This window comes from Lycorma delicatula, chromosome 4 (genome assembly GCF_047948215.1).
Source record: "Lycorma delicatula isolate Av1 chromosome 4, ASM4794821v1, whole genome shotgun sequence".
Lineage (NCBI taxonomy): Eukaryota > Metazoa > Arthropoda > Insecta > Hemiptera > Fulgoridae > Lycorma > Lycorma delicatula.
Window position 1 is genome coordinate 47215161 of NC_134458.1, and position 27997 is coordinate 47243157.

The 27997-nt window shown below is 30.4% G+C and overlaps 1 protein-coding gene across 1 annotated transcript in view; it reads left to right on the forward strand.

Annotated features, from left to right (window-relative positions):
• The window catches only part of tou (bromodomain adjacent to zinc finger domain 2B toutatis), a 539960-nt gene that overhangs the window by 394245 nt on the left and 117718 nt on the right, over positions 1-27997 (forward strand). Inside the window, exons 10-18 of the mRNA XM_075362856.1 lie at positions 7201-7420; positions 10237-10397; positions 12942-13013; positions 15416-15596; positions 22388-22698; positions 23090-23246; positions 24976-25175; positions 25538-25701; positions 27404-27511. Of these exons, the coding sequence (XP_075218971.1) occupies positions 7201-7420; positions 10237-10397; positions 12942-13013; positions 15416-15596; positions 22388-22698; positions 23090-23246; positions 24976-25175; positions 25538-25701; positions 27404-27511 (1574 nt within the window). The remainder of the gene's footprint in view (positions 1-7200; positions 7421-10236; positions 10398-12941; positions 13014-15415; positions 15597-22387; positions 22699-23089; positions 23247-24975; positions 25176-25537; positions 25702-27403; positions 27512-27997) is intronic.

Consider the following 27997-nt stretch of genomic DNA (forward strand, 5'->3'; position numbering starts at 1 on the left):
TATTACTGAAATAAAAAGTTAAAAATGTTTAATTTTTGTTGAAACAATTTTTTTAATGTAACTTCTATAATAATGTATAACTTGGTCCATTAGTAGAAGGGCAAAGACAGATGAATTTTATTTATAAATATATTTTTAAATAACATTGAAACCAATATGGATTTTGATACAAAAACATTTAATGAGTTTTAAAATCGCTATCAATAAATTTATAGCATAACATGAAAGCTACTAATATCTTCAGTAGAGGAATAAACAGCTGCACATGTGCAATTGGTTCTACTCTCTTAATTTTATTGTGGATTAACTGGTAGACAAGAACTCATGACAAATTAAAACTTTATGAACAAAAAATTGTAGTAACTGCAAAATCTATTTATATCTCTGTTTTGGAAACTGTTCATACAGTTTTAATAAATGAAAACCAAAATATCGAATTGTATGTTTATATTAAAAGGAGAAAAGTTTTATTTATTTAATTAAAACAATTTTATGTTTTCATCTGTAAATATTTGCATCTTTGATCCGAATACGTTTTTCATTTTCATTTTCATTGTCCTTTGAAAGAAAAAAGTATTGTTTTATTATTATTGTTTTCTATAGAACTTTGGCTTTATTACTTAAAAAAATATCAGTTTTCATCACCTTTCATTTTTATTTGGTTTTTATAAACATCTTGTAAAATTTTTTATTCTCTGTTGTCTGTTTTATTCTTCTTGGCAATGCTGTATATCATTTAGATTCTTATATGTTTATAATTTTTATTATGATACTTTAAATCAAATCAAGTTTAAAATTTATTTCATCCTTAACTATAGTTTGATTTAATGCATTTTGGATATTCTTCATGGAGAAATGTATATAAGGCTATTTATGACTCATTTTGTATGGAGGCAGACAAAGTACTGTGTACCTAATGATGTGTGATCTTTAACTGCATGACAGCTTATATGTCTTACGTACTTTTTATCAATTATTTATGTATTTATATTTTTTAAAATTTTTTGTTTATATCAGCTCAGGTCAAATATACAGTGTATATTTCTTGAAATATACACTATATATTTCTTGAAATAAAAGTGAATCTGTTATAATTATTCAGTGTATCTTTCCAATCTCTAATGACTTATTTTTGACAGTAATGTAGTAAAATTTTATTTTTAGTTTACTTGCTTTCTATTATACTGAAAATTCATTGCTGTATAATGTAAGTTATCAAATTTATATATATATTTTTTTAAAAGTGTTTGATGTAAATATTTAGTTATTGTAGTTAATTTAAAAGAAATTAGGAAATCAAAAGAATATTTTTATTGTATAATCTAGCATGTAACTAGATTTAGAAAATTCTGTAAACTGAGTAACAAATTTTGAAGTAGTTAGTTCTAAAAGTAGAGCTCAGTTGTATACAATCGTTTATACAAAAGTTACAAAAGGTAACTTTCATTCATCTCATGCATGGCAACATTTATGTACGTAACATTCCACAGAATGTATTAAGGATGAGGTTAATTTCATTACTACAGTTCATAACACCATCGTGTTAGTGATATGGTTGTACAGTATATTCAGCATTAACACTCGTAACAATTTAATACATTTTTATATTTTCTTTACTTACATTTAAGCCATTGTGATCAATAGTGAATCTCACTGGCTTGATAGTATGAGTCTTTCACAAGTTCTTGTTTCTTTCTTTGTTTTGAAGTTATTTATTAACAACAGCCATTGTCTACTTAGTTATCTTTATTTACTTTTTTTACAGTTTTTGAGTTTTTTTCTATGCATTCATTTATCTTCAACATTTCTTTCAGTGCTTTCTGTAGTTCTATTTCTATTTGTTTCTTTATTAACATATTTTTATTATTAATATGAAATTTAAGGCTGGGATGTGTGTGTGTGCGCACATGCATGCCTACATGTGTGTGTGTATGCGCGTGCACACCAGGACTACAATTTAAGGTATAAGGAGTGAAATTTGCATCACATCACTGCTGTTGTTAATGTCTTTCTTTTGATAATAGATGGGTTAATAGGAATCTGATTAAAAAATGTATTTTTTTAATTCAGTGAATCTGATGTGATTTACTTCAGGAGATCTTTTCTATTTTTTTGGAATCTTAGTGTCTTTGAGCCCATTTTGCTCTTCTATTTTTGTATTCGTATGTAATAGAAATGAAGAGAACTGAAAGAGGTGCATTAGTTTTTTTTTTTATTGGTACAATTGATTTTTCTGAGATATTCAGATCTTTCTTATAGGATCTTGACTCTTCTAGTTAGCAACAACTACTTGCTATTTTGCAGCACACCTCTATCTGGGATTACAGCTCAGTGTGAATGACCTGATAGTGTTGACTGATCATTACTGTAAAAGGTATTTAAAAGGATATAATACCTTCAGTCAGTATCTGAAATATCTGAAAGTTGTAAGGGAAGAGTGATAATTTAAATATATGCATGTAAGCCATTTAAATTCATAAGAATAAAAAAATAAAATTTTATAAATAATTCTATTCCTTTTAGCTTTTGAATATATCCACTTAAATATCTTTTGATAAGTTTGTTATTTTGTTTTTTCATGCATGCAAATATTACATTGTATACACCTATAACATAATTTTGTTTTTAATTTTGCACGAGTTAATCAGATGTATACCAGTTTTATTTCATCTATAAAAAATAAAATTTCTTGTTCTGTAATGTTGTGGTATTTTTTAAATATATATTTTCTGTAATTAAAAGTAATCTTTAATTTATTTGGTTCGAGAAATCAGTAAATGTTTGAATGCTACAGGAATCTCAGAGTGATGTTTTACTACTGCTACTTGAAGAGTGACTTAGGAGTAGCATGGTAGTAGCTGAGTGTGAATAGACTTACATTTTATTGGCTGAAACTTAAAGAGATGGAATGTGAATGATTAGTAGCGTTAGTGATAAAAAATTAACTTTACTAGTGTTACTAGCTGTTACAAAACAATGGACAAATAGGTTATGTTAGGAAACAGATAGTCAAATAGTGTGATAAGACACTTATTAAACTCAACATGGTTCTTGACAGATAACTGTGAGAAATAAGAAATAGAAAGAAAGAATCAGAACAGCTTTTCTTAGAATGAGGCACAATATGCATAGCCACAGTTGAAGGTTGTTTATGGGGATGCAAATAGCTTATTTTATCATTTACAGACATGATGCTAAATTATCTCCTTACATGATGATTTTGGACCTTCTCATAACCATCATTAAAACATAAAGGCAAATGAGATGTGGATTTACAGGAAAGTGCTTAAGATTAGTTGTAGAATAGAGTTTGAAATGGGGAAGTTCCGTTGAAATCATTAATTCTGAAACCAGAAACTGTCATCTAACTGACAGATCTAAATGCAATTCAAAGTACAAGTATCTTGAAAAAATTCTATAGTATTTCTAATATCAGAAGTTCTAAAGAACTTGATAAGTAGATTTTGTGGCTTATTTTTTTGTTATTTTTAGCCTTGATTAATATACTACTATAAATATAGTCCTTATTTTAATGCATTTTTGATGCTTTGAAAATGTTATTATTTTGGTTATTGGTATACAAATTAACTTTCAGTTTATGTACAGAGTTCTTTTTATATGTTATATGTCATTTCCTTCATCCATTATAGTATTAGTTAAAATATTAGTAAACAATTTTATGTACTTTCATTTTCCAAGTCCAAGCCCTTATCAAAGGTAGGATAAAATTAACCTTCCTTTTTTATTGATGTTCATTATCTTTATAATAATTTGTCAAATAAAGTAACAATTTTGGGTACTTACATATTAGCCCGTCGACCATAACCATAATGATCCCGTAACTTTGAAAATACTTCAAAGTTACCGGATCATTAACATATTTTACATATTAAAAATATAAATATTATTGCTTATAATTATAGATATAAATTAACCAAACTTAACTTACGCTCGCTTCACTTGCTAACCTCGACTAATTAACAGCAATTCTTTGATTATTTAAATAAATAATTGCAATAATTACTGAATTTATTATTTAAATACTCAAAACATTACTGTGTTAATTAGTTAAGGTTAGTGAGCGAAGCCAGTGTAGGTTAAGTTTGGTTAAATTATATTTATAAAATAAATAAGTATAAATGATAATATAATGGTTATATTGGGTGATATTAACAATAACCCAAAAGTTTGGAATTTATTGGTCGATGGGCTAATACATAAGTACCCAATTTTAAATTAAATTATGCAAAATTTGGAATTTTGTATATACAGAAAAAACTATACAAATAGAAATTCATAAATAGACTGTAAATGATTACTAGTAAATTTTGTGGTTATGGCACTTTTAGCATTGAGAGTATTTTCAATGCTAAAATAGAATTAAATGGTTGAATTAGAAATTTATTCGTTTAACTATTGAGCTGGCTTACCTTACAGAAATTATTAACTGGTATTATCAGCCTCAAAGTGGTAACTTATTTCTTTTAGCCCTATCTCCAAGTAATGTACAGTAGTTGGTGCATACAAGTAACTCAGCAGTTCCATTAAAAAGAGAAAAAGCTGCATAAAGTTAGGTCAAAAAATGGCTTTCCAACAAAAGTTGAATGACTATTTCAAAACATATTGTAAATAGACTGTCCAAGGCAGATTTTATAAATAAAACAAACTGAACTATTTTATATATACAGAGTAATTATTAATTTATTAAATTTAATAATATCTTAAATGTTTATGATATTATAATTATTGTATTGTATACAGAATAATTTATTATATATTCAATAATGATTTTGTACAATGTTGTGCTGTGATTGAGGTGTACCGTAGGTCTTGTTATTAGATGGAATAAGGGTATGACAAATAAATTATAAGAACTATTTTAAATATCGATTTTTATCTTTGTTATCATAATATTTGTTGATGGTCCAGTTAAGTTGACGTGTTAAAAGTGAAGTGATTACTAAATTAAATAAATTTATTCTAGTTTTAATAACTGATGAAATGATCTGTAGCTTTTGTTTTATTTTAAGCACTATGGAGTGGATTATTTTTTTAATTTGTATAAAAACTAAATTTAATTAGTCTTAAGCTAAGATTTCCAATGGAAAATCCTACTTTTAAATTGAAACAATTAAATAAAGTTCTGAGTCTTGAGTAGGGAAATGGTAAACAGTGTGTAAGTGTATGAAACTGGAGGCCAATAAATAATGTCTTAACGATTCTGGTGACTAAGGTCCAAGAAAGCACTGCACAAGCTCCAGGTGTATTGATGCAGAAAATATCAAGAATCAACAAAGAATTGCAGTCTGTTAGAAGTGGACTCCAAAAATCAGAATTATGTATCTTTTTCATTGCCATGCAAGTATGAAGATCATGACCATGACAGGCTTGGATGATTTTGACGATTGTGTTGTAAAGTGAATGGTGTACAATTTTTATTTACAGGAAAAATATGTTCTAGTAGCAATTATTTATAGTGGGCAATTGAAAACGACAACCTTGAACCCAGTTTGTAATTATTTATAACATACCACAATATCCATTCTGGAAAAAGTTTCAAATTCAAACCGTAAGAAGGAAGAATTGTTACATTGGTTCCATAAAAAATGAAATAAAATTCAATGAAAAATTACTGAAACCTCGGCTATATTTTTTATAAAAGCTTATAAATTGAAATGTGCTGTATATTGAATGATATTATTAGAAAGAAGGGTCATGGTTCATGCTGTCACTGTACCATCCTAATTTAAATACGGTTGAAATAATTTAGGCTACATAAAAGCTAAATTATTAAACAGAATATGTTATGTTAGAACAAAAAATATATGCGTAGAAAAAAATGAGTTCAGTAGGTCCAGAACATGGGATTTTTAACTCTGGGCATATGAAGCAACTTGGACTCAACAGGAATATTTAAAGCAGGAGCTAATTATAGACGACTACTTTATTTCAGTTATTATTAATTTAAATGATATAGACAGTACATCAGAGAATTTTCATTACAATTGTTACGTTTTGTTATACCTCAGAAAATTACTCTTTCATGTAAGAGTTGTTACTGTAAAGAATTTATTTTTAAAGAAATTATTAATTTTGGATTAAAATAAATTATCCCACATTTAGTCATATACTCCATAGTTTTAGTTATTACCAGAAGATGGGACTTATAAGTAAATATGATAAAACATACATTTTACTAATTGTAATAAAGTTGTAGAATACAGAATAAAAAATTACTTAATTATTATTAACATAACATTAAGCAATATAAATTTATATCATAATTAAATTAACATGTAACTGAAATAATATTTATAGATAAAATTAAAAAAATAAGCAATAAACAATTTTGTTATAATTGCTTCTCAGGCAAATGGGAGTGTTTTTGACATGAATAGTTCAATATTAAGAAAGTAAGTGCCAGTATAGCCACTGGCCACTATACATATGTTGTTCACTCGCTGAACATATTTACTGGTGTATAGTTCCCAACTTGTTCACCATACAGAATAATTTTTATTTTAAATTCCCATTTTTTCTAAATAAAAATCACAAAAAAATCATTGTAAAGAATTAAGAAGACAGTAAGATTAGGAAGAGATACAATATTAGACAAGTGTAGAAAAAAATTTAAAACATTTATTTTTTACAACTGTGATAGCTACAATTATTTGCATTCTAATGAAAGTTCTGAGCTTGTAAAAGATGGCTAAATAAATATAATCTACGTTTTACCTAGATTTTGAAATGAAGATTTGTGAATAAAAGTTCATTTTAAATTTGAAGTAATATGGTATATTTAAAATTCAGTTCATTAAAAAAAAAGGGAAAAGACTATTGGAAAGATTAACTGTCAGTTAACCAGAGGCTGTAGGTTTTAGTTATGTGAATGAAGTTTTTTTATTATTTGCATCGTAATTATTTTGTTTTCTTATTTTTTTCTGTTTTAAGCTGTTATGAAGGTATAGAACTTATTAACTTCATATCATATGTGACTCATCTGCATGATTTTATGTTATGTTTTCTAATTAATTGTTTGTGTATAATGTAATAAAAAGTTGTATAATGAATTTGTTTTTCTTATGATGTAAATGGTTTTTTTTTTATAAATGAATAATAATGAGAAGAATCTATATCTATATTTTTAGTAAATTTATATTGTTATCAATTTTTTTGATTTATTTTTTATGTAATTTTCAGCCCAGTGAAAGTCCAGATCGTGTAGAGGTTATAAAATTACCAAGCACAGTTAGTAATGGTAGAGCGACTCCTCAGAGTGGTTATGCAACTCCACCTGATAATGAAGCACCGTTAAATTTATCATTAAAACCATCTTCTGCTACTCCACCTGTTAACAATAATGCATTACAGTCATTGTCTTCTTTATCACAATCACTGGGTTCACATTCCGATAGAATATGTAAGTATTGAAAGAAAGAAATTACTTCTTTTTTTAAAAATTATTACTATTTTATTGTAGGTATATTGTGTTATAACAGAAACACTCATGTTTTTACTTTTATTACTTTTCTATTAAATGTCCACAATTCCATATCAAAGGATTAAACTTCTCTTTTTCACCCAGTTCACAACATATTGTAGATAAACTATAAACAAAACAAACCCCATCTGAAGGAGTATATCAAGGTTCCCTCCAGACATAGTGATCATCTTCTTTATAATTCCTCTGGGGATCATAATACTGAAGAGCCACCTAAGAATATGCTAAAGCTTTCTAAAAAACATTTGCACATCTCCAGAATTATATGGTGTGTTAAAGTATCATTAGCATTATAAACAATTCAGTCGCTTGAGTAAGTTTGGAGAGTGAATGAGTGTTATGGTATTTTGAAAGTCCATTGACCTTTAGTATGCAAAGGCAGACATTTGATCTCTTTTTGCTAGGTTTTTCTTAATATAATAAGAGTTCATAACATTATTTTAGGTCTGATTGAAAAAATTTTATTATCCATTAACACATTCTGTATAATATGATGCTGTTGGCCTTAAATTGAATGTTTATTGGCGCCTGTTTGACATCATCAGTGTCATTTCTCTCTACTTTTATATATCTTTGTTATTATTCCAGACGACTGGAAATGTTTGGAATGGTCTATAGGCATTCAGTAGTAGTGCTTGTTCTTCCCTCTTGTAAAGACCATTCTGAGTGGCATGTTACTTGGAATTTTTAGCAGATTTTTAAAATCATGCATGAGATGTGCAGTTGTAACTGTTTTTTAATTGCATAATTTTTATTGTATAGTCCTTATTTGTTATGAAATATGCTCGTTTTAATTACTAAAAAATAAAAATACTTTATTGTTTATCACAATTTGGAAAAAAGGGCTCTGCTATGTTGTGGCTAAGTGGCACTTTCACTTTATGAGGTCTGCTTTATGAACCTCTTCAAATTTTTATTTGTATAGTTTATAAATGTTAAAAATTCCTAAATTTGATTTAAATTTTTTAATTTTAAGTATTTTAAAATTTTTATATTACTACATCTTACATTACAATCAAGTGCATTTTACGCTGGTTTGTTTTGTAGGCATAATACATTTTTAAGTTTTTAAAATAACATTTTACAAATATTTATTTTAAAATATTAAGATTTTAGAATAATATGAAATTACTTTTGCATTTTTCATTTCATCTTTTTTTATGTATATGTACATTTGTTTTATGTTCATGTTTTTACGTGTTACGCTGATGCATTATATAAAGAGTATTTGTACAGAATACAAAAATTATTTTTTTGGTTGATTACTAGACATCTCAAAGGTGTAAAAATTGTGAATATAATACAATAGAGCAAAAAATTAAATTTTTTAAGACTTAAAATATTAAATTTTAAGTCATATATATAACAGTGATCGACACGATTTTTGTTCCACAAGTACCAATAGGAGTACTTAATGTAGTTTTTTTATCCTGTTTTCAAATATGTATTTAGAATTTCTCCATCACCCACAGCTTTTTTGTTATTTTAATTTTTTTAAATATTTTAAAATGTTTTTCGTCCATTTGTCAATTGTTAAGTAAAAGCTCCTAGAGCATTGTAAATATGATGGAACCAAGTAAGCTAACTCAAAGGGTAGCGTTGCTATTGTTATGCAGGTTCAGACATTTATAGACATGTACAAATGTGATCTAGTGTAGTACACATTCATCAGGACGATGCCAGTTGTGACATAGAACCAGTAAACACATCATTGTGAGGTGTCTGAATTATTGTGTATTACATATTTACAACTTTATTTCTTTTAATTAGTCGTTGGTTACAAAATGTCTAGAGTTTGTTTAAATCATCAACAATTTTAATATGCATGTGGTGAAGTGATGCTCAAGTCCCAAAGGCAAAACCCTACTCCATTAGTAAAAAAGTGTTATGAACTTTATTTTGTGTGTAAATTTGGGGAACAAACAAGGGCTTGGGCCCCACATATCTGTTGTTTACTGTGTTCTAGGCTTCTCACTGTAAAATGAAAAATGGCACACGTCGCATGCCATTTGCTGTCCCTATGGTTTGGAAGGAACCCAAAGATCACTCTTCTGACTGTTTTTTCTGCTTAACAACATTAAAGGATTAATGAAGTACAATTTCTTTGCTTTTCAGCAAGATGTTCGTGATATTCACACATTCTCCTTGTACACCAGGTGTTTGTACTGGTGCATGTCTATCTTTTTCATTGTCTTTTCAAATCTCTCTTTTGACACCACAACATTTGGTCTTCCAGACTATCATTATCTGGTTCATGCTTTTATTCAACACATTGAATGTATGTCTTGTTGCATTATTATCTGTCATCACAGTGACTTTGCTTTGAAAGTTGATACCATCAGATAATGAAGAAAACAGATCATTCATGTGGATGATGCCAATGACATCATGTAACTTCTTATGAAAATGATGTTTAACCTAGACTATCAACAACAATGTGGTTACTGGGCTGAACATATTAATAATAGTTTATTATAAATTGAAAAAAATATTCCCTCTCTGTGCTTTATTGTATTTCATCTGACTACTGTCTGTTGATTTTAGCCAGTGGATATGGTGATCATACATTTTTAGTGTTTGTCATACTTTAAACCTTTTTATATTTTTTGTCATTGGTAGATTAGTATGTTCTGCATTATCCATCTATCTAATGCTGCATATTTTGATTTATATAACATTGGTCAGGGTGTAAAATAGAATTAGTAATTTTTATTAAATTTTGTAATTGCTTACAGCACGACGTAAACCAGGGCCCAAACCAAGGCGTGTTACACCATCTCCTCTTCCACCACCTGGGCCTTCCCCTTCTCCCTCCCTTGCTCAGCTATTTGCTGCTGCCGACTCCCCGCGTCCGTCCAGTGGAAACGAAGAAAATGATTCCTCTATGCATCATAAGGTATGATTTTATTGATACCTATTCTTTTATCATTAAGATAATTATTGTAATACGTAAAGAAAAATTTTCAAATTTTTAATGTTATGTTTTGGTTTATCTGTCTGGTCTTTAAGGTTAACCTTGGTTATAAGGTCTGCTGTCCTTATAATGACAGAGGAATTTTGGTAAAGACTACGTATGGAATGTTGTTGCACATGTACTCTTCACTGTTTCTTTAGTATCTGCTAGTTTGTATTAAAATGAATTATTACAGATATAGTGAAGCTGTCAGGTTATTAATTCTGTTGGAGGAAATCTAATAAGTAAACATACAATTGAACCTTATCTAAGTGCAACTTTAATAGAAAGACAGTATATGGTAACTATTGTTTACAGCTTTCCTTGGAATAAGCATTCTGTGCAACTGTCGTTTCAGTTGTACTTTTGTTTACTGTCAATGCTGTTTCTAGAAAGAAAATTTGTGTAACTAGGTCGAACCCATTCACAGAAAAATAATAATTATAGTTTTCTAAAATAAAATTTGAATTTAACTTTAAAAAAAAATAAATAAATTACTCACATTGAGAAAGTTGGAACTTGTAATCTAATTTTTTTTAAATTGTTACTATAGCTGGGAAATTTATAAGTTAATATTTTTTTGTCAAGTTTTAAAAATGTTCTTATCTTATTGATTAATTTTTTAATTTTTTATTTGAATCCCTATTTTTAAAGATTGTTATAAAATGCATTATTCAGTGAAAAAAAATGAAGAATGAATCAGTAAGTCCAAGATTATCTTCTATATATTTTACTGCTTAGGAGGTGGATTCATTGATTTGAATAAAATTTTGAAGATATACATCAAGCAGATACAATGTAATAAAACCTATTTCTATTTAGAATGTTTGAATATATTTGATCATTGACAATCGTAAACAGTTTTGTTGTTTTAAAGGTAATAGTGGCTAGGCAAGTTTCATTTGTTAGAGAAATTAAAATATCTTCTCTTATTCTCTTACGTAACAGAAAACTCATTGTGTAGATTGGTGTAAAACTTATGAAGGAGCTAGCCGGCTGTTCCATTATAGATCACTACAGATTTTGATATGTGGAATTTAGAAAGATTTTACTGTGTTTAGTCTGATGTGATATAGCCACACATTATACAGTATTTTTCAAATTGTTCAGTTAAATGAGGCGTTATTATTTTTTTTAAAAGTATATTGATTATAATCATGTCCACAGATATATTATTTTACAATATATTTTGTTGTCTGAAGTAATTATACTAGTTAGAGAAAAGTGTTTATTAAACTGTACCAGTGGAACCTAGCTCGCAAAAGTAGTTTATACTATATATCTGTTTGAGTTTACAGTGTCAGTTTTCCATTTTCACTGAGATGTAAAAACACTGACTTCGTTGGTGAGTGAGTACGGTTTATAGTTGTATGTATGTTCTGAACTTTTGTTTTGCTGGACAGATATGGCCAGAATTGTCTTGGTTTATGAACACCATTGTTTGTTACTAAAATGTCAGCCACACAAATATATGGAATGCACTTTGAAAGGGTTGAGAGGTTGTTGTGTTTTGAGATTTAATTCAATTCAAATTTCATTTCGTTGTTATGTTTGGTTCCCTGTGGTTGCATCTATATTATTGACACCGCAATAAATTATCTTCTTACAAGAGAAGGTCAAAGTTCCCTTTCAAATTTTTAATAAAGTTTTAAATAAAACTTTATAGTTTTATGAACTTAAACATTTCTCTTCTTAAAACTTTAGAAAAAACTTTTGAAATTCTTTTTAATAAAAAAATATTGAGAAACTGTTTTTTACCAAGAGGTGATCAAGCTGTTAAGAAAATGTTAAGATATGATATAGCCTTATTTTAAATTCTGATTAAAAAAAAAATTGTACTATAAGCTTGTATAAAATAACTTCAAATGTTTTTTTCCTGGGTAGATATTAGGCAAAACATTTTAAATGATTAAAAATTCATCTGCTTGCAAAAAATATTTTTGGAACAAGAAAATTTCAGAATGCTGGTAACAGAACTATGTTTTTGTTTTAATATTATATAAATGATAGCTGTATTAAAAGACAATTGTATGCACTCATCGCTGGACTGGATTTCTGAACCAGTTATGTAATTGAGTGCAGTAAGACAAGTGTGTTAGTAAAAACCAGTATGCAACCATAAACATTTTTCTTTGCTGTAATCTGATTTTTCTTTACTATTTTTATTTTGGTAATTATTTTTGTTGGTTGTATAAAATAAAGGTAAACAGTTCAAGTCTAATTTTGTAGTTTCTTTCACTAATTAATTTTGAAAGTTCTTCTTAACTAACATCATTTTAATAATTTATTGTACAAGTGTTTTTCCCCATGCTTTAATCTTTGTTAACTATGATGTTTGATTGTTTTATTAATAATTTATTGGTTTGTCTGCAAAATAATAAGTTAAATTGAATAATTGCTTTACAATGTTGAAGTTTGTTATTATAGTTTTGTGGAAAAACAGAATTATAGAACCAGTTGTAAAGAAAATAATTTAAAATTTTTCAGATGGATCACAATACTCCAATAAACATGAGTCATGACTTTAAAAATCGCTCGCAGGCTGTGATACAGAACAAGGTAATTCTGTAAAGGTCACAGATTTCTAATTTGATTCATGAGAAATTATGAATAGTTATTTTGTGTTATATTTTATTTTGTTTAATTCATGTTTTTTTGTTAATTTTTTATCATGTTATGTTAATTTAAAAATATCAGTTTTTTTAAATTCTTGTTACTTACTAAATTAAGAAATTATGTAAAGTTCATTAACCTTTCCTTATTGAACCATAGTAGATTTATGAACTGATGTATACTAAATTATTATATTTTTAACTTTGTTATTTTGATGTATAAGTTAATTTTCAAAAATTGTATGATTTTACAGAGGGAGAAAAATTCATATTTATTTATGTTTTGTTGTGCATTAACTTAAATAATGTGTGTTTACGTAGATTACATACATGTAAACTCGTTAAGCACACTCTATGAGAACACTGATTTGCAAATAACATGCTGCTTCTCTACATCATAGTTTAGTAGTAATTTCTGAACTGTAACTTTAAAGAATGGATTTGACAGTGGTGTATCACAAATTGATTGGCTTCCAGAATTGTGACCTCTCACATGTTACTCCATTGGGAATCATGTAAATTAAGGGGGTTTTCACAAAAACACTGAAATTTAGAACATTAATCAAAATTATTGAAGTAGAGTTTAAAATCTGTGACAAAGAATTGTGTTACAGATATGTACAGTGAAATGTTTCATTGTTAAAAGTACTTAAGAGAAAGGCAAAGATTTGAACAATTTCTATTTAATTTAAAATAAGTGAATAATTATAATTATTAGTTACTAATTTAAAAATTATATTATTTTTGTTTTGCTTCTTTTTTCTTTCTACAATCAATTTTAGGACACTTGTATATAAACTAAAAAATAATCTTTAATTATCAATTGTTACATGGTATACAGTATATCAACTGTTTTTATTATAAAAATTATTTTAAATTCCATTAAACATTTACAAAACTAAAATGTACTCAAGAATGAAAGATAATTAATCAAAAAAGTTAAATTACAGTAATGAACAAAGTTAATGTCACATTACAGTTTTCCTGAGTAGAGATGTTTTTTTAGATCTTAATGTATTTATAGAAAAAGCTGACAAAATGGATGCAAAATTTTCCCCGAACTCAAGAAAATTATCTTAAAGATGATACATGATTTGTAGGTTACTTGTTTAGTGCATACTTTTATAAAAAAAGTTTCATTATTTTTTTTGCAGTTACTGCATTCATAACCACAGATATAAAAATGAATGCTTCTTTAACAAGTGTTTTTTGTTGATGTATCTAATTTAATTAAGAACTTTTCCACTGCATATAGTTGCTACAACTTTTTTTCTGTTTTATAAGTTAATCCTTTATTTTTTCAAATAATACATTTATTAAATACTAGTCAGAATGTATATATTGACTTGCATTGCTACGATATATTAAGTAAAATAGAGTTTTTTTTTGTTAAAACATTTGATTGTTTATTTTTTAAATATAACCTTAACAGAAAGAGAATCTTTACAAGCTGTTTAATAGTATACGGTTGTCACTTAAGTATACATTTCATTATGCATTTGAATAAAAAAACTTCAAGTAATGTTTATAGGGTCCTTATTTGAGTAGAAATATTAATAGGATAATATCCTTTCCTAGGTTAACCACTGGAAACTGAAAGGTGATTTTTTTGTAGTTTGAATTCTGCTGCATTGTTTTGTATGTTTATTTGTTGAATTAAAAAAAAGAAGAAAATAATGGTTGAATTCTTGCAAACTTTTTCATTTATAGTGGTCTGTAATTTGTGGATAAGTGCCAAAGCCAAGCCAGGAAATAAACCCACGACCTTTAGTAAATTAGTTGCTCTACTTAATTAACATTTTAATTGTAATATGATTGTTATTTCTTAATGATATATGATCATAAGTCGTTTCATTTTAATAAAGTTTACATTGTTTTGTATAATTTAAACAGTTATAAATGAAGTATGGAAAAAAAAACAAATTAGTTACATTACTAATCTTCAACTAAGATTAGTAATTTCTGACAAAAATAAACATAAAAATTACAATATGTCTTTACTTCTATTAAAAGAATAATAATTTAATGTTTGGCATATTCATGTCAATCAACATGAATTTTTTTTAAAATTTTTTCATTAAATTTATAAATTAATTTAGATGTTAAATTACAAGGACTAAATCCTTGTGTTTATTTTGGTTTATGTATATAATAGTTATAGTATTATAATAATAAATATGTGACATTATAGTAAAAGCTAATCTGATTTTTCAACAGGTTTACATTTTTTGTATTTTATTTCTGTGATAATTATTTGATGTTAAATATTGCCCTGTAAGCAGATAAATATTGCTTCTGTGATTATTTGTTGGTTTTTCATTTTAATTGTGGGTTTTTTCTATTGTTTAGGATGGCAGACCTCGAAATCTTGGTCGAGGTGTATCAAAACCCAAAAAGAACACAGTTGCATCACTTCTAGCTCAGAGTCGGGCACTTGGTTTAAAACCTGGATTAGATTTAAATTCACCTCTTAACCACCAGGTTTCTCTTCTAAAAGCCAATATTTTGCAACAGCAGATGCAAGCTGCCGGTAATTTTTTTAAATTATAAACATTTTATAAGTTTAGTTATAATTATGACTAAATTTTCTTTTGGCTAAATTTATAACTTTGACTTATTTGTCTTCAAACTGAATCTTTTCTTTAGCAATAAATCCAAGCCTTAAATACCTCTAATTTATTTTTATTTTCTATTAGAACAGTATCATCAGCAGATCTTAATATCTTTATTTTCAATTATTGGGTAGTACTCTAATCATGAATCATTCCTTCAGTACCTATATTGCTAAATATGTACAAGACCCAAAGAAATGGGAATGTAGGGTGCATCCTTGTCTCACTGTTTTCTGAACCTTGCTTTCCTTTATCGTCTTTGATGTTATTGCCAAAAAATTGTTCATACTGTAAATAACTCTTCTTTTCTTATATTTAAATCTGATCTTTCTTAAAATTTTATTTTCTGCACTATCAAATGCCTTCTCCGTATCTATAAATGCCTTGTAACTGGCTTTATTGTTTGAGGTTTCCTTTAATATTTTGTCCTTATTATTTTTATTAATAGCAAAAAATTTATATATTCATATATATACTTATATTCATATTCTTTGTAAAACCAAACTGGTTTTTATCTAATACACCTTCTATCACATACTTTCTACCCACCTTTAAACTATCCTTTTAAGCGATTGCATTGCGTGAGACTAATGTTTCATGTATTGTGGTGAGTTATATTTTAATAGTTCTCATATTTATGTGCCCCTATGTTCTTTGGTATTGTAACAGTTGCATTTTTTTAAAACAGAATACATCTTTAGTCTAATGAATTTTTCCTACTAATATGTAAAGCCATTTCTAATTCTTCCTGTTAGCATAGTTTTTCAAATGGTGTATCATTAATTCCTATTTTTTTCATTTTTGTTTAAATTTCTTAGAGTCTGTCAAGTAAAATTCAGATTAATGTATAGAGTTTATTCTTTAAATTAGCACTTTATTTTTCCTTCCTATACCAGAAAATTTGTTTCCTCAACATATTCCTTTTGTGTATTCCAATCACTTAGTAGCTCTTTCTTCTCTCTCTAATGGTGGTCTTACATTTGCATTTCTGATACTAATACATTTTGGTTTCATTTCTTCAAAGATCAACATAAAGTATTGTTTTGAAGCTTTGTTGTTATTATTATTATATGTTTGTAAATATGGAGTGATTTTTATTTTTATAATGTTTTAAAGAGTGGCAATCAAATAGGGAGGGTGGGAACTTTTCAAAAACTATGATTAGTGTGATATTGCAATAGTGAGCTAGAAACACTTATCATTTGATTTGGTTATGTAAAAGATCAAATAATTTATTTAAAAATTTATGTTAAGAATGCTTCTTCATAATTATGTCCATTAATTAAGATTGGTTTGCTTGGCAGTTCTCTAGCCACCACCCCATTCAGTCGCCCTAAAACATATGACCAAATGTCTGTGCCACAAATGGCTACTGAGCCCGAACAGTTTAGCTACGAGTATCCTAAATAGCACCTAGAGATTACCCAACAGCGTGAGCAGACTAAGCGTGGTTCCATACACCACCGGCTTACGTGTCCCAACCACTCACTTGTCATATATTCGCTAAAATGGGTAGGCACATCCCGTCAACTAAAAATATATATGACAACCATAAATTAAAATTTATTTCATAGAGGCAGCAATTCACTGCCACACCTAGGTTGCTGAATGTCAGCAAGTACCTGCCCACCATATTAAAGTGCTTGGAGCCTTAATTGGCTGGTGGTCAGCCATGTATATCTCTAGATTAGCTTTCCACAGCAGTGTGGTAGGAGTCTTTTCCCTTAGGTAAACTACTGATGTCAGTTGAACAAAGCAACCGCATCAAGAAACTCCCACACAGTCCGACAATGCAGCTCTCACCACATTGACTGGCCACTTGTGAGTGGCCAATTTTTCCCTTGACCTCTAAGTTCTAGGGTGGCCTGGTCTCGGCCCTCCCAAGAGCAGGGCAGTCAAAAACATCAGGTGTTCATTTGAATGGACTTCCCCACTGACGCACAGCTCATCAGCTGCCAGGCGAAACTGAAACAGATATTGGTTTAAATTAACATGGTTGGTGAGCACCTGGGCACTCATTGCCCTTAACAACGAGCTCGAGGGATACCATCCCCCAGATCCTGTATAAATTTATACAAGGATCTTCCCTTAGTCGTAGTATGCCATTCCAGCTGCCATGCATCCATCGTGAGGCTCTGCAGGCGGGAGATGGGCAACTGAAAGAAATTTAGATCCAGTGCATTGTGATCACTGTTCCACTTTGGTACTGGCCCAGCTCGAAACCGTATCCCAAATACCTCAGTCTCTCACTCTCAACCTCTTTGCAATTTCCACATGGCTGCCCAAACTTTCAACACTAAATCGATTGGGAGAGTTTTTCCCGATACAGTGGTAGCCTCGTAGGAGGTTGTTTTAAAAACAATTAAGGCTCTGTGCTGGGCACTCTTTAAATTTTGAATTCATATCCAACTTATGCGCCCAAACAGGCGCTGCATAAAGGAACCTGCTTTCAAAGGCACCTCGGTACACCATGTACATTTGACTGCCCGACAACCCATAGCCTTTCCGAGCAATCCTAAGTTTGTGCATCACTGAGACGGTATCCACCACTACTTGCTTAATGCAGTTGCTAAACAGGAACTTCTCATCAAACAAAACACTTAGGTATTTATGAACTCTAATTTGGCTGATTACACAGCCTTTATGCTTAAAGCGGGGGTTCCGACTATATGATAATTTGTCTGCACCCTTGAGAAGCATGTACTTTATCTTGGGCACGGAAATCCTTCAATTTTGCATGTCCATCCAGCCTTCTGGAGTTGACAAAGTCGCCTGTGCTCGATTTTGTAGCTGCCATCGTGAGTCACCACAAACTAATAGGAGACAGTCATCAGTGAAAGCCTGAGCTGTGACCCCTTATGGGAATGTCAATACCAGAAATCTGTCAAAGACTAGGTTCTACAGCAAGGGACCGAGAACGCAACCCTGTGGGCTTTCCCTGGAGATGGAGTTTTCCACAACTAGGTATGCATCTTTAAACAGAGCAGTGCAGTTAGGCAAGTAGTCACGTACTATGGCGTATAGGGCTATTGGAACATTGTGGCATTCCAACTCATAGAGGACAGAACTCCAACACAACGAAGAAAATGTGGCCTCTATGTCAATAAAGATTGCCAAAACATATTTACAGTCAGCGCTTTCCACCTCAGCAAGAGCATTTAAGATGCAATCCTCAGTGCCAACCCCTTTCATGAAGCCATACTAGTCTGGTTTTAGAAAACAATTCATATCGATGTTTTCCCAGAGCCGTTCCACACCCAGCCTTTCCAGCAACTTACCGATAACTGGCAAGAGACTGATTGGTCGTTAACTACTGACCTCACTAGGATCCTTTCCTGATTTTAAGAGCACCCTCACCAAAGCCACCTCCCAGCAAACTGGAAAGCAGCCCCAGCTAAGGCACCCCAAGAACAGCCTGCCAAGCGGCTCTCTTATGACTGGCAGCAGATGACATAAAATATCCAGTCAAGTTGGTCAATCCCTGGTACCTTTATCAGTACCATTCGAGAAACTACTCGGTCTATATCTACGGGATCCACAGCTCGCATGCCAGGGAATGGTGGCTCATCCTCCCTGACACCGACTTCTGCTTCACCCTCTGGAGAATTTGGAAACAGAGTATCCAGGAATGCCTGGTAACTTGCTACAGATGTTAAAGTGTGGTCTCGACCACCAAACCCGCATCGAACACTAGACAGCACATGCAATGGCTTTGGCCGGTTACATGACTTCGCGAGCTGCCAGGGGTTGCACTGGAACTCGCACATGGAAACTTACCAAAACTTGAATTTGGCTTCCTTGATGGCATGAACATACTTGTTATGGGTGCGCCGGTAGATCCGCAGATGCTCAGCGTGCACATAGTCGACGATAATCCCCGTTAGGGGACGATGCTGGTATCTATTCCTAGCAGACCTAACTCTTGCGCGCAGCACACTAAGATCAGAGGACCACCACTATTTTCCGGGTTTCAGCCTGCGCCTAACAGACAGCTCCCTGGAAGCAGCAGTTATGACGGCTCCAAACACTGTCTGATTAGTGGACTGCCACTACATAAGAGTCTGTCCATTGGCCGTGGTCGCCGTAGGACCCTATTGCAGCCAGTCTTGATGGCCCAGCCGAATTGCTCAGCCATCAATTCCACCTCCTCCCTGTGCTCCATGCACCACTCCAACCCCTGCAAGGCAGCTGTTCACCTGTGCTGATCCAGGCCCCTTAGGTTATAGCAACTTGAATCTGGAGCTCTTAGACCTTCATAAACGATCTCATAGGTTATAAGCCTATGATCGCACACACTGGCCTCGGACCAGATAGCCCAACTATTTGTATTTCACAACAAGTCGCCCGTCACCAAAGTGACATCAATATAACTTTCTCCCAGTTCTGAAGAGAAAGTTGGCAGTTGTTCTGCATCACTAATCAAGTAGGGGTTCCTGGCTTCCATGAACTATTCGAAACCAGCGCCTCTGGAGTCAGTGACTGGTGAACTCCAGGTGGGAGACTTGGCATTAGCATCCAGAGCAAATTAATTAAGATGATATTTTAGTATAAATCATTACCTTAATGATTCATCTCCATAGCTCTTGTAATCCGTATTTAACATAACAGGTGGCATTCTCATGCCAGCTGAATTTGAATCAATTTTTGGACATTGTACTTCTCACTTCTCATGTTACCTTAAAATTAAATATAGTTTTAAGATTCACTCCCATTATAACATAGGTATGCATCATAATATACATTTTTTACCTCTCATTTTTACCAAATAATCACCTCTGAAGTTCAAGCATTTGTCAGGTTGTGGCACTAGTTTTTGTATAAATTGTCAAAAAAGTTTGCTGCCAGTCCATTAAGTCACTCACAAACAGATTTCTTGATATCATCACTTTCATTTCGGTTCCCACCAATAAACTCCTTCAATTTTGTAAACAAGTGGAAATCGCTTGAAGTAAGATCCGGGTTGTAGGGTGGATGATACAAAACAGCTCTTTCAACTGTTCAGTAATGAGAGTAGGGCATCCTGAGCATTGATCATCATGGAACATATGTTCTCCCATCCTTTTCTTGTTTAGCCTCCGGGAATCACTATCAAGTATTACTTCAGAGGATCAATGAGGATGATATGTATGAGTGTAAGTGAAGTGTAGTCTTGATTAATTGAAACCCAACTATCAAAGAACACTGGTATCCATGATCTAGTATTCAAATCCATATAAAAGTAACTGCCTTTACTAGGATTCGAACGCTGGAACTCTCAACTTCAAAATCAGCTGATTTGTGAAGACGCGTTCACCACTAGATCAACCCAGTGGGTTAGATGTTTTCCCTACCGTAAATAAACTACACAATTTCCTTAAGTTTCCTCCATTCATTACAGTGCCACATATATGGCAATAATTTGATGATGAATTTCCACATGATGACAAACATCTTGCGCATTGAAAAATCGTATGACCGATCATACTTCACAGTTGGGATTTTAATTTTTTTCGATTCATAATAAACTCATGCAAAATCACTTCTGTTGCAGTTCTTCTATGAAGTTTCATACAGCACTACCAGAACAACTGAGACTAGCTGGCCTTCACCCATTGTTATGAGTGAAGCTGTGCACATGCGATGCGCAAACAATTCTTACTTTCTGGATGACCTATGTACAATAAATACATTTATAAATTGCATTTTTGTGATTTTTAATTGCAATAGTTCAAAGAACTGGTTTTAGATTCTCAGAACCACTAATCTTTATTATAGTCAGTCAGTAAAGGAAATAGTAGTGCTCTAATACTGACTAAAGTCATCAGCTAATTCCCTGTAAAATATTATTTCCAAAATTGTTAAATAAATTAAATTCTTTATTTGTGATTGATTTAAGTTTATTTGCTGCTTTGAGCCTACAGAAGTAAAGATATTAGACTACATTGAAAATATTATAGCAATATTATAAACAAACTACATCTGACTGAACAAATAGGTCTAACATTCTTACAAAAGTATGAGTAATGTAGACAGTAGTGAGCTAGTAAATTTATGTTGTATAACAATATTTCCACTGTTTTTGATGTGGTTAGCAAAACGTGTAACTAATATTGTATTTGTTGTATGAAAGAGTTACTTTCTATAGTATGGTGAAATGTACATATTAACATTTGACTGTATATAAATTGCTGCTTTAATAAAAAGAAGATTTTTCATATAACATATTTAATTAGTGATGGGATGTTTTAAAAAAAATTACAAAAGTTCTCTTGAAGGTAAGTCCTTTAGTAACTTATTAGGTAGTTTAATAAAGCTTATTTAATCCAATAATAGTTTTAGAATACAATGAAAACAAGGAATATTTATAAAGATAGAAATTATTTTAAAGGAAAAAGAAATAGACATCTTACTTAAGTACACCTAAGTGAGTATTTCTCTTTTGTGAACTACAGTACTGTGTCAATTGTTCTGTGGAGAGCAGGGAAAAAATCTATTACAATTCTCTGGATGGAAATTAAGAAAGAATATTCTATTCTATTCTACTAGTTCATTAATTCTGGCTCATGAAATGAAAGATTTTTTTAACACTTTTGAGTCAAGTATTAATATAACCGTGAATGACAGGGTCTTTAATAGGTATTAATATCTATGATTAGCAACTTTAACATTAAAATTTAAACTTCCATGATAACTTCATTTGATTTTTTAATTGTTTTAAAATGTTTTATAGAAAGAGAAATCAGAAGAGAAAATGAAGAGCACTTACAACATCAGCATACTCAATTACAACACCCACAAATGCAATCACATCAGGAACCATTACAACAAATACAAGTTCAAACACAGTCACAACAAAAACATATGCAATCTACACAACTGCAACAACAGCCACCACTGCTGCCACTTCAACCACATCAACAGCAGCAGCAAAAGTTGGATATTCAACAACCTTTACTGCACCAACAGCAATCCCAGACACAACAGATATCTCCAAGCATTATAGCCACTAGTTTAGAAGATGTTGAAAGAAACAGGAAATTTGTAAGTATTATATTTGTAAATTACTGATTAAAACAATATTTTAAAACATAATATTTTCTTTTTAAGTGATTATTTAATAGAGAATAATGGATTCTCCTGAATCAGTTCTGTGAATTTAATTCTTATTCTATTTAATCTTTTATTGGTTTTTCAATTATATAAGTACTTTTTATTTGATAGAGGAAGGTTTATATCTAGTTTTTCTTGGATTTTTACTGTTCCAGTATTATAGTTTGTCTTTTGTAAGTGAAGGTTCAAAAGAACTCATTTAGAATATTTCCTTTGACTCGATGGACATTAGCATGAGTTCATCCAACTGTAATTTATTACATAAATCAGATTACTCTAGGTGCCAGATCGTTGTGAGATCAGATTTTATTGCTTGTTTCAGTTGTTTGAAAAAGAGAAATTCCATAGAAGTTTGGAAGACCTGAAGACATTAGTTACAGATAATGCCAGTGAAGATAGTAGTCCTCCTGACGTCAGTACTGATTCAAATTCAGAGACTGAATCTGATACAGATGGTGATGAAGGAAAGAAAAAAGAAGGTGATATCATTAAATTTCTTGTTTAGTTATTTTATTAGTTGTCAAAATTGTATGTTAGCCATTTGTTCTGGCAAAAGATTATTGTTATTTTTCAGACATATGTGGTTTTTGCCAGGCATATATGAAACCAATTAGTTCAAGGAGGTTGAAGTTTAAATTCTTTCATAACTGCTTCAACCATTCCAGTGCAGTATTCCAGCGGGTTATTAATTTATATATATATAAGATATGTCTATCAGTAGTTGATTATAATAATATTTAAGGGATTTTGTTGCCACTCAGTTATGACAACATCAAGCAACTTTGAATGCCACATTTTTAATAATCATTTTTTTATTATATATTAAATAAAATTATTTGATGAAATTTAAGTAGGTAATGTATATAGTTTTTACTACCTGGCTGGATTTTAGAGAGTTTGTCTGCATAGGTTTACATTAATTCCTACATTAACTACTAGCTCCCTATTGCAGGTTCGCCTACACTTTATGGTTACTTGCATTTTCTGTAGCGGTCAATCCTTTTTACTTTATGTTTATTAGTCAAGTAACTGGAGGCAGGTGTGTAGCCAGTCACACATACAGTAACAGTAACAGTGGCAGTGGCTGTGGCGGTTGAGCTACAGCGCCATATACCTTTGCACCCTTAAAAAAATCTGAATTAAAAAAAACCTGAAAATGGATTTTAAATATTTAGCTGAAGAGTATTTGCAAGCCCAAATCTACTGAATTTCTTGTTTATTATAGTCATGATTGAGAAAATTTACAATTATTATTAAAAATGTTTTTATGTTTATTTTCTTCATTCCCTTTCAAAATTGAATTTAAAAAATCTAAAAATTGGTTTTATTGACATGAAGATTACACTCACCAAAAATCAGGTTGATTTCTTCATTTGTAACAGAGAAATTAAAAAAAAAAAATAACAGGGTTTAAAAGAAAATTAAAAAATCAATTTTAACTCTTGAAACCTAGAATGAGACAAAATATCTAGAAATTGGTTTTTAGATGTTGATAATCAATCAGTTCAAACTTACTCACAGTTCACAATTCATTAAATGTTTGCTTCCACTGGGAAACCTCCTCTCTACTACATATATATATATATTTTTTTTTTTTGAGATAAAATATATCCAAAAAACCTTCTCAGTTATGCCAAGAAACATGGATAAAAATTTAGTAGTGATAGAGATCAGGTAGTTTTTTGTTTATCCCAAACAAAAACACACTCTTCCTCTTTATATAATAATATAGATTATTTATGTAAGTATTGTTCCACTTTTATTTTATATAAATGACAAGTTAAAAAATTATGAGAAAATCAGGTTTTGTACACAAACTAATAAGTAACTCTACAGAGAAGCATTTAAAAATTTCCTCTTCTGATTCTCTGTGATGGGAAATAGTTGAAAATAGTGATAAAATTTGATTCTGACTCCACAATTAAATAATATAACTTTATTTTAAGATGCACTTATCTTTTTAAATAAATACTGTTCCCTTTATTCTAATAAATGAAAATAAAAAGTATTTGTGGTTATTACAAAATGTATATTTGTCGGTTCTAAAAATCTAAATGACTTTATTCTGTTATCTAATTGATAATTACATGGAAAATATGTGGTAGTCAATAAAAGATGGTTAAACGTTTATTGATCACAGTTACTCAGTATTCAATGAAATATAGTTTTAATATTAAATTCTAGGTTTATTATTTTCTTTTTTTTCAGGTGGTGTAGATGGTAATGACAGTTCAGGAAAGAAACGAAAGGTTATTCCAGATGAAAAAGAGTTACGAGTACCATTAGAACACGGATGGCGTAGAGAAACAATTATTCGTGGTCTAAGTAGAACAGGTCTTATCAGAGGAGATGTAACTTATTATTCACCATGTGGTCGTAGATTTAAGCAGTATCCGGAACTTCTTAGGGTAATATATGCTCTCTTCATGATATGTAATTAAATAATTGTCTGGTTCTGTATAAAAACATTGTGGATACACCTATGCAGAGGTACATCCACCACTGCATTTCACTATATATCATCTACCTTTGTATGAATTTTACTTTGAATTTATTTCATTAATCTGTGGTACTTTAGTGCTTATTTTAACTAAAATATGAATGCTCTTTTACTGTTAGTAATAGAAATAGAATATTATCTCATGTAAACATTTGAGTACTGTTTGTGACCAATAAAATAAAATGGTGACTTTTAAATAATTAAGATTTCTATTTCAATAAATCATTATAATGTGATATGTAAATATATTTTTCTATGCATTGTTAACAGTATTTGGAAAAGAACAGTATGACGGATATGACAAGAGAGAATTTTTCCTTCAGTTCAAAGGCACTTGTTGGAGAATTCTTGCAGCCTCATGGACCAGCTGAAGAACCCACTCATTTGACTGAACAAGAAGTCCTTTTAGAACTTAAAGCACTGAATTCAATCAGGTTTGTCTCTTTTTTGATAAGAAAACTAATCTATATTATTAAAATCTTTTGCCCCCACTTAGTAGATTACACAACCTATAATGTACTGTATAAAATTCACCACTGGAACCAACTTCTTGGAGCTATCTTGGAGGAAGTGCAATGAAAAATAGACAGTTTCTTCTTCTTTATCTTATTTTTTATTTTCTGTTTATATTTTATATCTTTATTTCTCTCCCCTATTGCTGTTCAGGCCCTTAACAACCACTTAATTTTTATTCATTTTAATATTTATTTCCTCAGGATTTTTTCCATCTTGACTAAATATAATTCCAAGATAGTTTGCCTTCATCATCATTGTACAACTCCAGTTTCCCGGGTGTTGTTAAGTAGCCTCTTCTATTTCATTTTGTCCAGGTAAATTTTGTCTATTTCTGTTTGAGGAATTGAGGTTCCCCTTAGGTTGAGATCACGGCTTATTTGGTCAATCCATCTCTGCCTTGGTCTTCCTAGTTTTTTCTTGCCTAGTATTTCGTTATTCAGTCATACTTGCAAGGCTCTGTTGCAACTCATCCTTTTAACGTGGCCAAACTACCTCAACCTTGCTGTTTCTATTGTGCCAGACAGTGTTATCATGAATCTAGCTTGTCTAACATCTTCATTTTTAAGTGTATCACATTTTGTTTTTATGAATTATTGTTCTTAGGAATTTCATTTCTGCTGACAGTAGGATATTATTGGTAAAAAATAGAACTTGAACATTATAATTTTTACTTTCCTAGGTATCTTTTCATCCTATTCCAACTTCTTAACTTGGTGGTAGAAATTAGAACCTTTATTAACTCTGTTGATCACTTCATATTTGTCTAGGTCTTTGTTTGCAACATCGGTTCCAAGGTAAGAAAACTGTTGTACTGTTTGTAATTTTTCATGATCCAAATTTATCTCAACTGGATCAAAGTGTTTTCCCACCATTAGTCACCATTTCAGTTTTGGTTTTATTGATTTTTAGTCCAAATAATTTCAATTTATCATTCCAAAGATTCAGTTTTTCTTGGATTTCTTCAACAGTGTGTCCCCATATAACAATGCCATCTATTATTATGCCTCTCATGTCTATTATTTTTGGATTGAGCATTAAAATCATCTTTTATTCCCGATCATAATTTGCCTTGCAGACCCCTATTAATTCTCAATCTTCATCCGCAGGTAGGTCTTCAACACATGCCTCTGACAGTCAAGTGTTCACTTTTTCATATTTTTAATTTCTGTTTTCAGAGAAGCTATAAAATGTGATTTATCTAACAACTTAAACATGTAGCTGAGATCATTTGCCCTGTCTTGGGCTAGACTGATCTGATCATACAAAGAATAAAGTAAAAAGTCAGTCATCAGTAATTACTATCCTTTCCTTCATTACATCTGTAATGTGTACACAGCTTCTTAAGCACATCAAGACAAGTTTAAAACAGCACTGGCAATAACCCATACTTCTGTTTTAGCCCTTTAATCTCAAATAATTCCTATAATAAATTATTTCCATTTTTTACTTAATAAATCCAAACTTAATAAATTGCAAGATACACTCACCAATAAATAAACATGATCATTGCATATTGCAAATGCCCTGTCCTAGGAACTGGAGGGGTTATTTTGAGTAATACTTATGTAAAATAGTTGCAATTGAAATCAGGTTGATGAAGTTATTTGTTTTTTTTTTCAGACAAGAAAATGATCAACAGAGGTTAGAAAGAGAGAAGTTAGCTATTGCTGCCAAAGAAGCAAAAAGACAGGCCAAAGAGGAAGCTGCTCGTCAGAAGGAGCAGATTAGGTGAGTACATTGTTTTAAATTGGTTGCACAGTTGGTTACAGTAAAAGCAATACATTAAGAGTAATTGGTATTTTATTACAGAAAAAATTCAATCGCTGGAAAGAATTTACTGTAAGACTGACTTAGAAGGAATTTAAAAATAATTAGCTAAAAGAAAAATTAATTATTCTACGTTTCTTATTATTTTACGTGCTATTTTTCTTGTAATTTTTTGAGTCCCTGGCTTAGTGATGTTCTGGAAGAGACAAATACTATATATGGTTGATGCAAATTTAATTTAGAAAATCGATTGAATTTTATTTTGGTATTTAATATTTTAAGAATGGGTAAGTTATTCTCAAAATATCAAAGATTTATAACTTGTACAGATAGGCAGAAATCTAATTTTTTTATTGTATATGTTATCTATATACTGTTTATATAATTAAAAATTTGTCTGTAAAATATATATTTTCATCTTATTTTTTGTCTTGCACAAAACTGAAG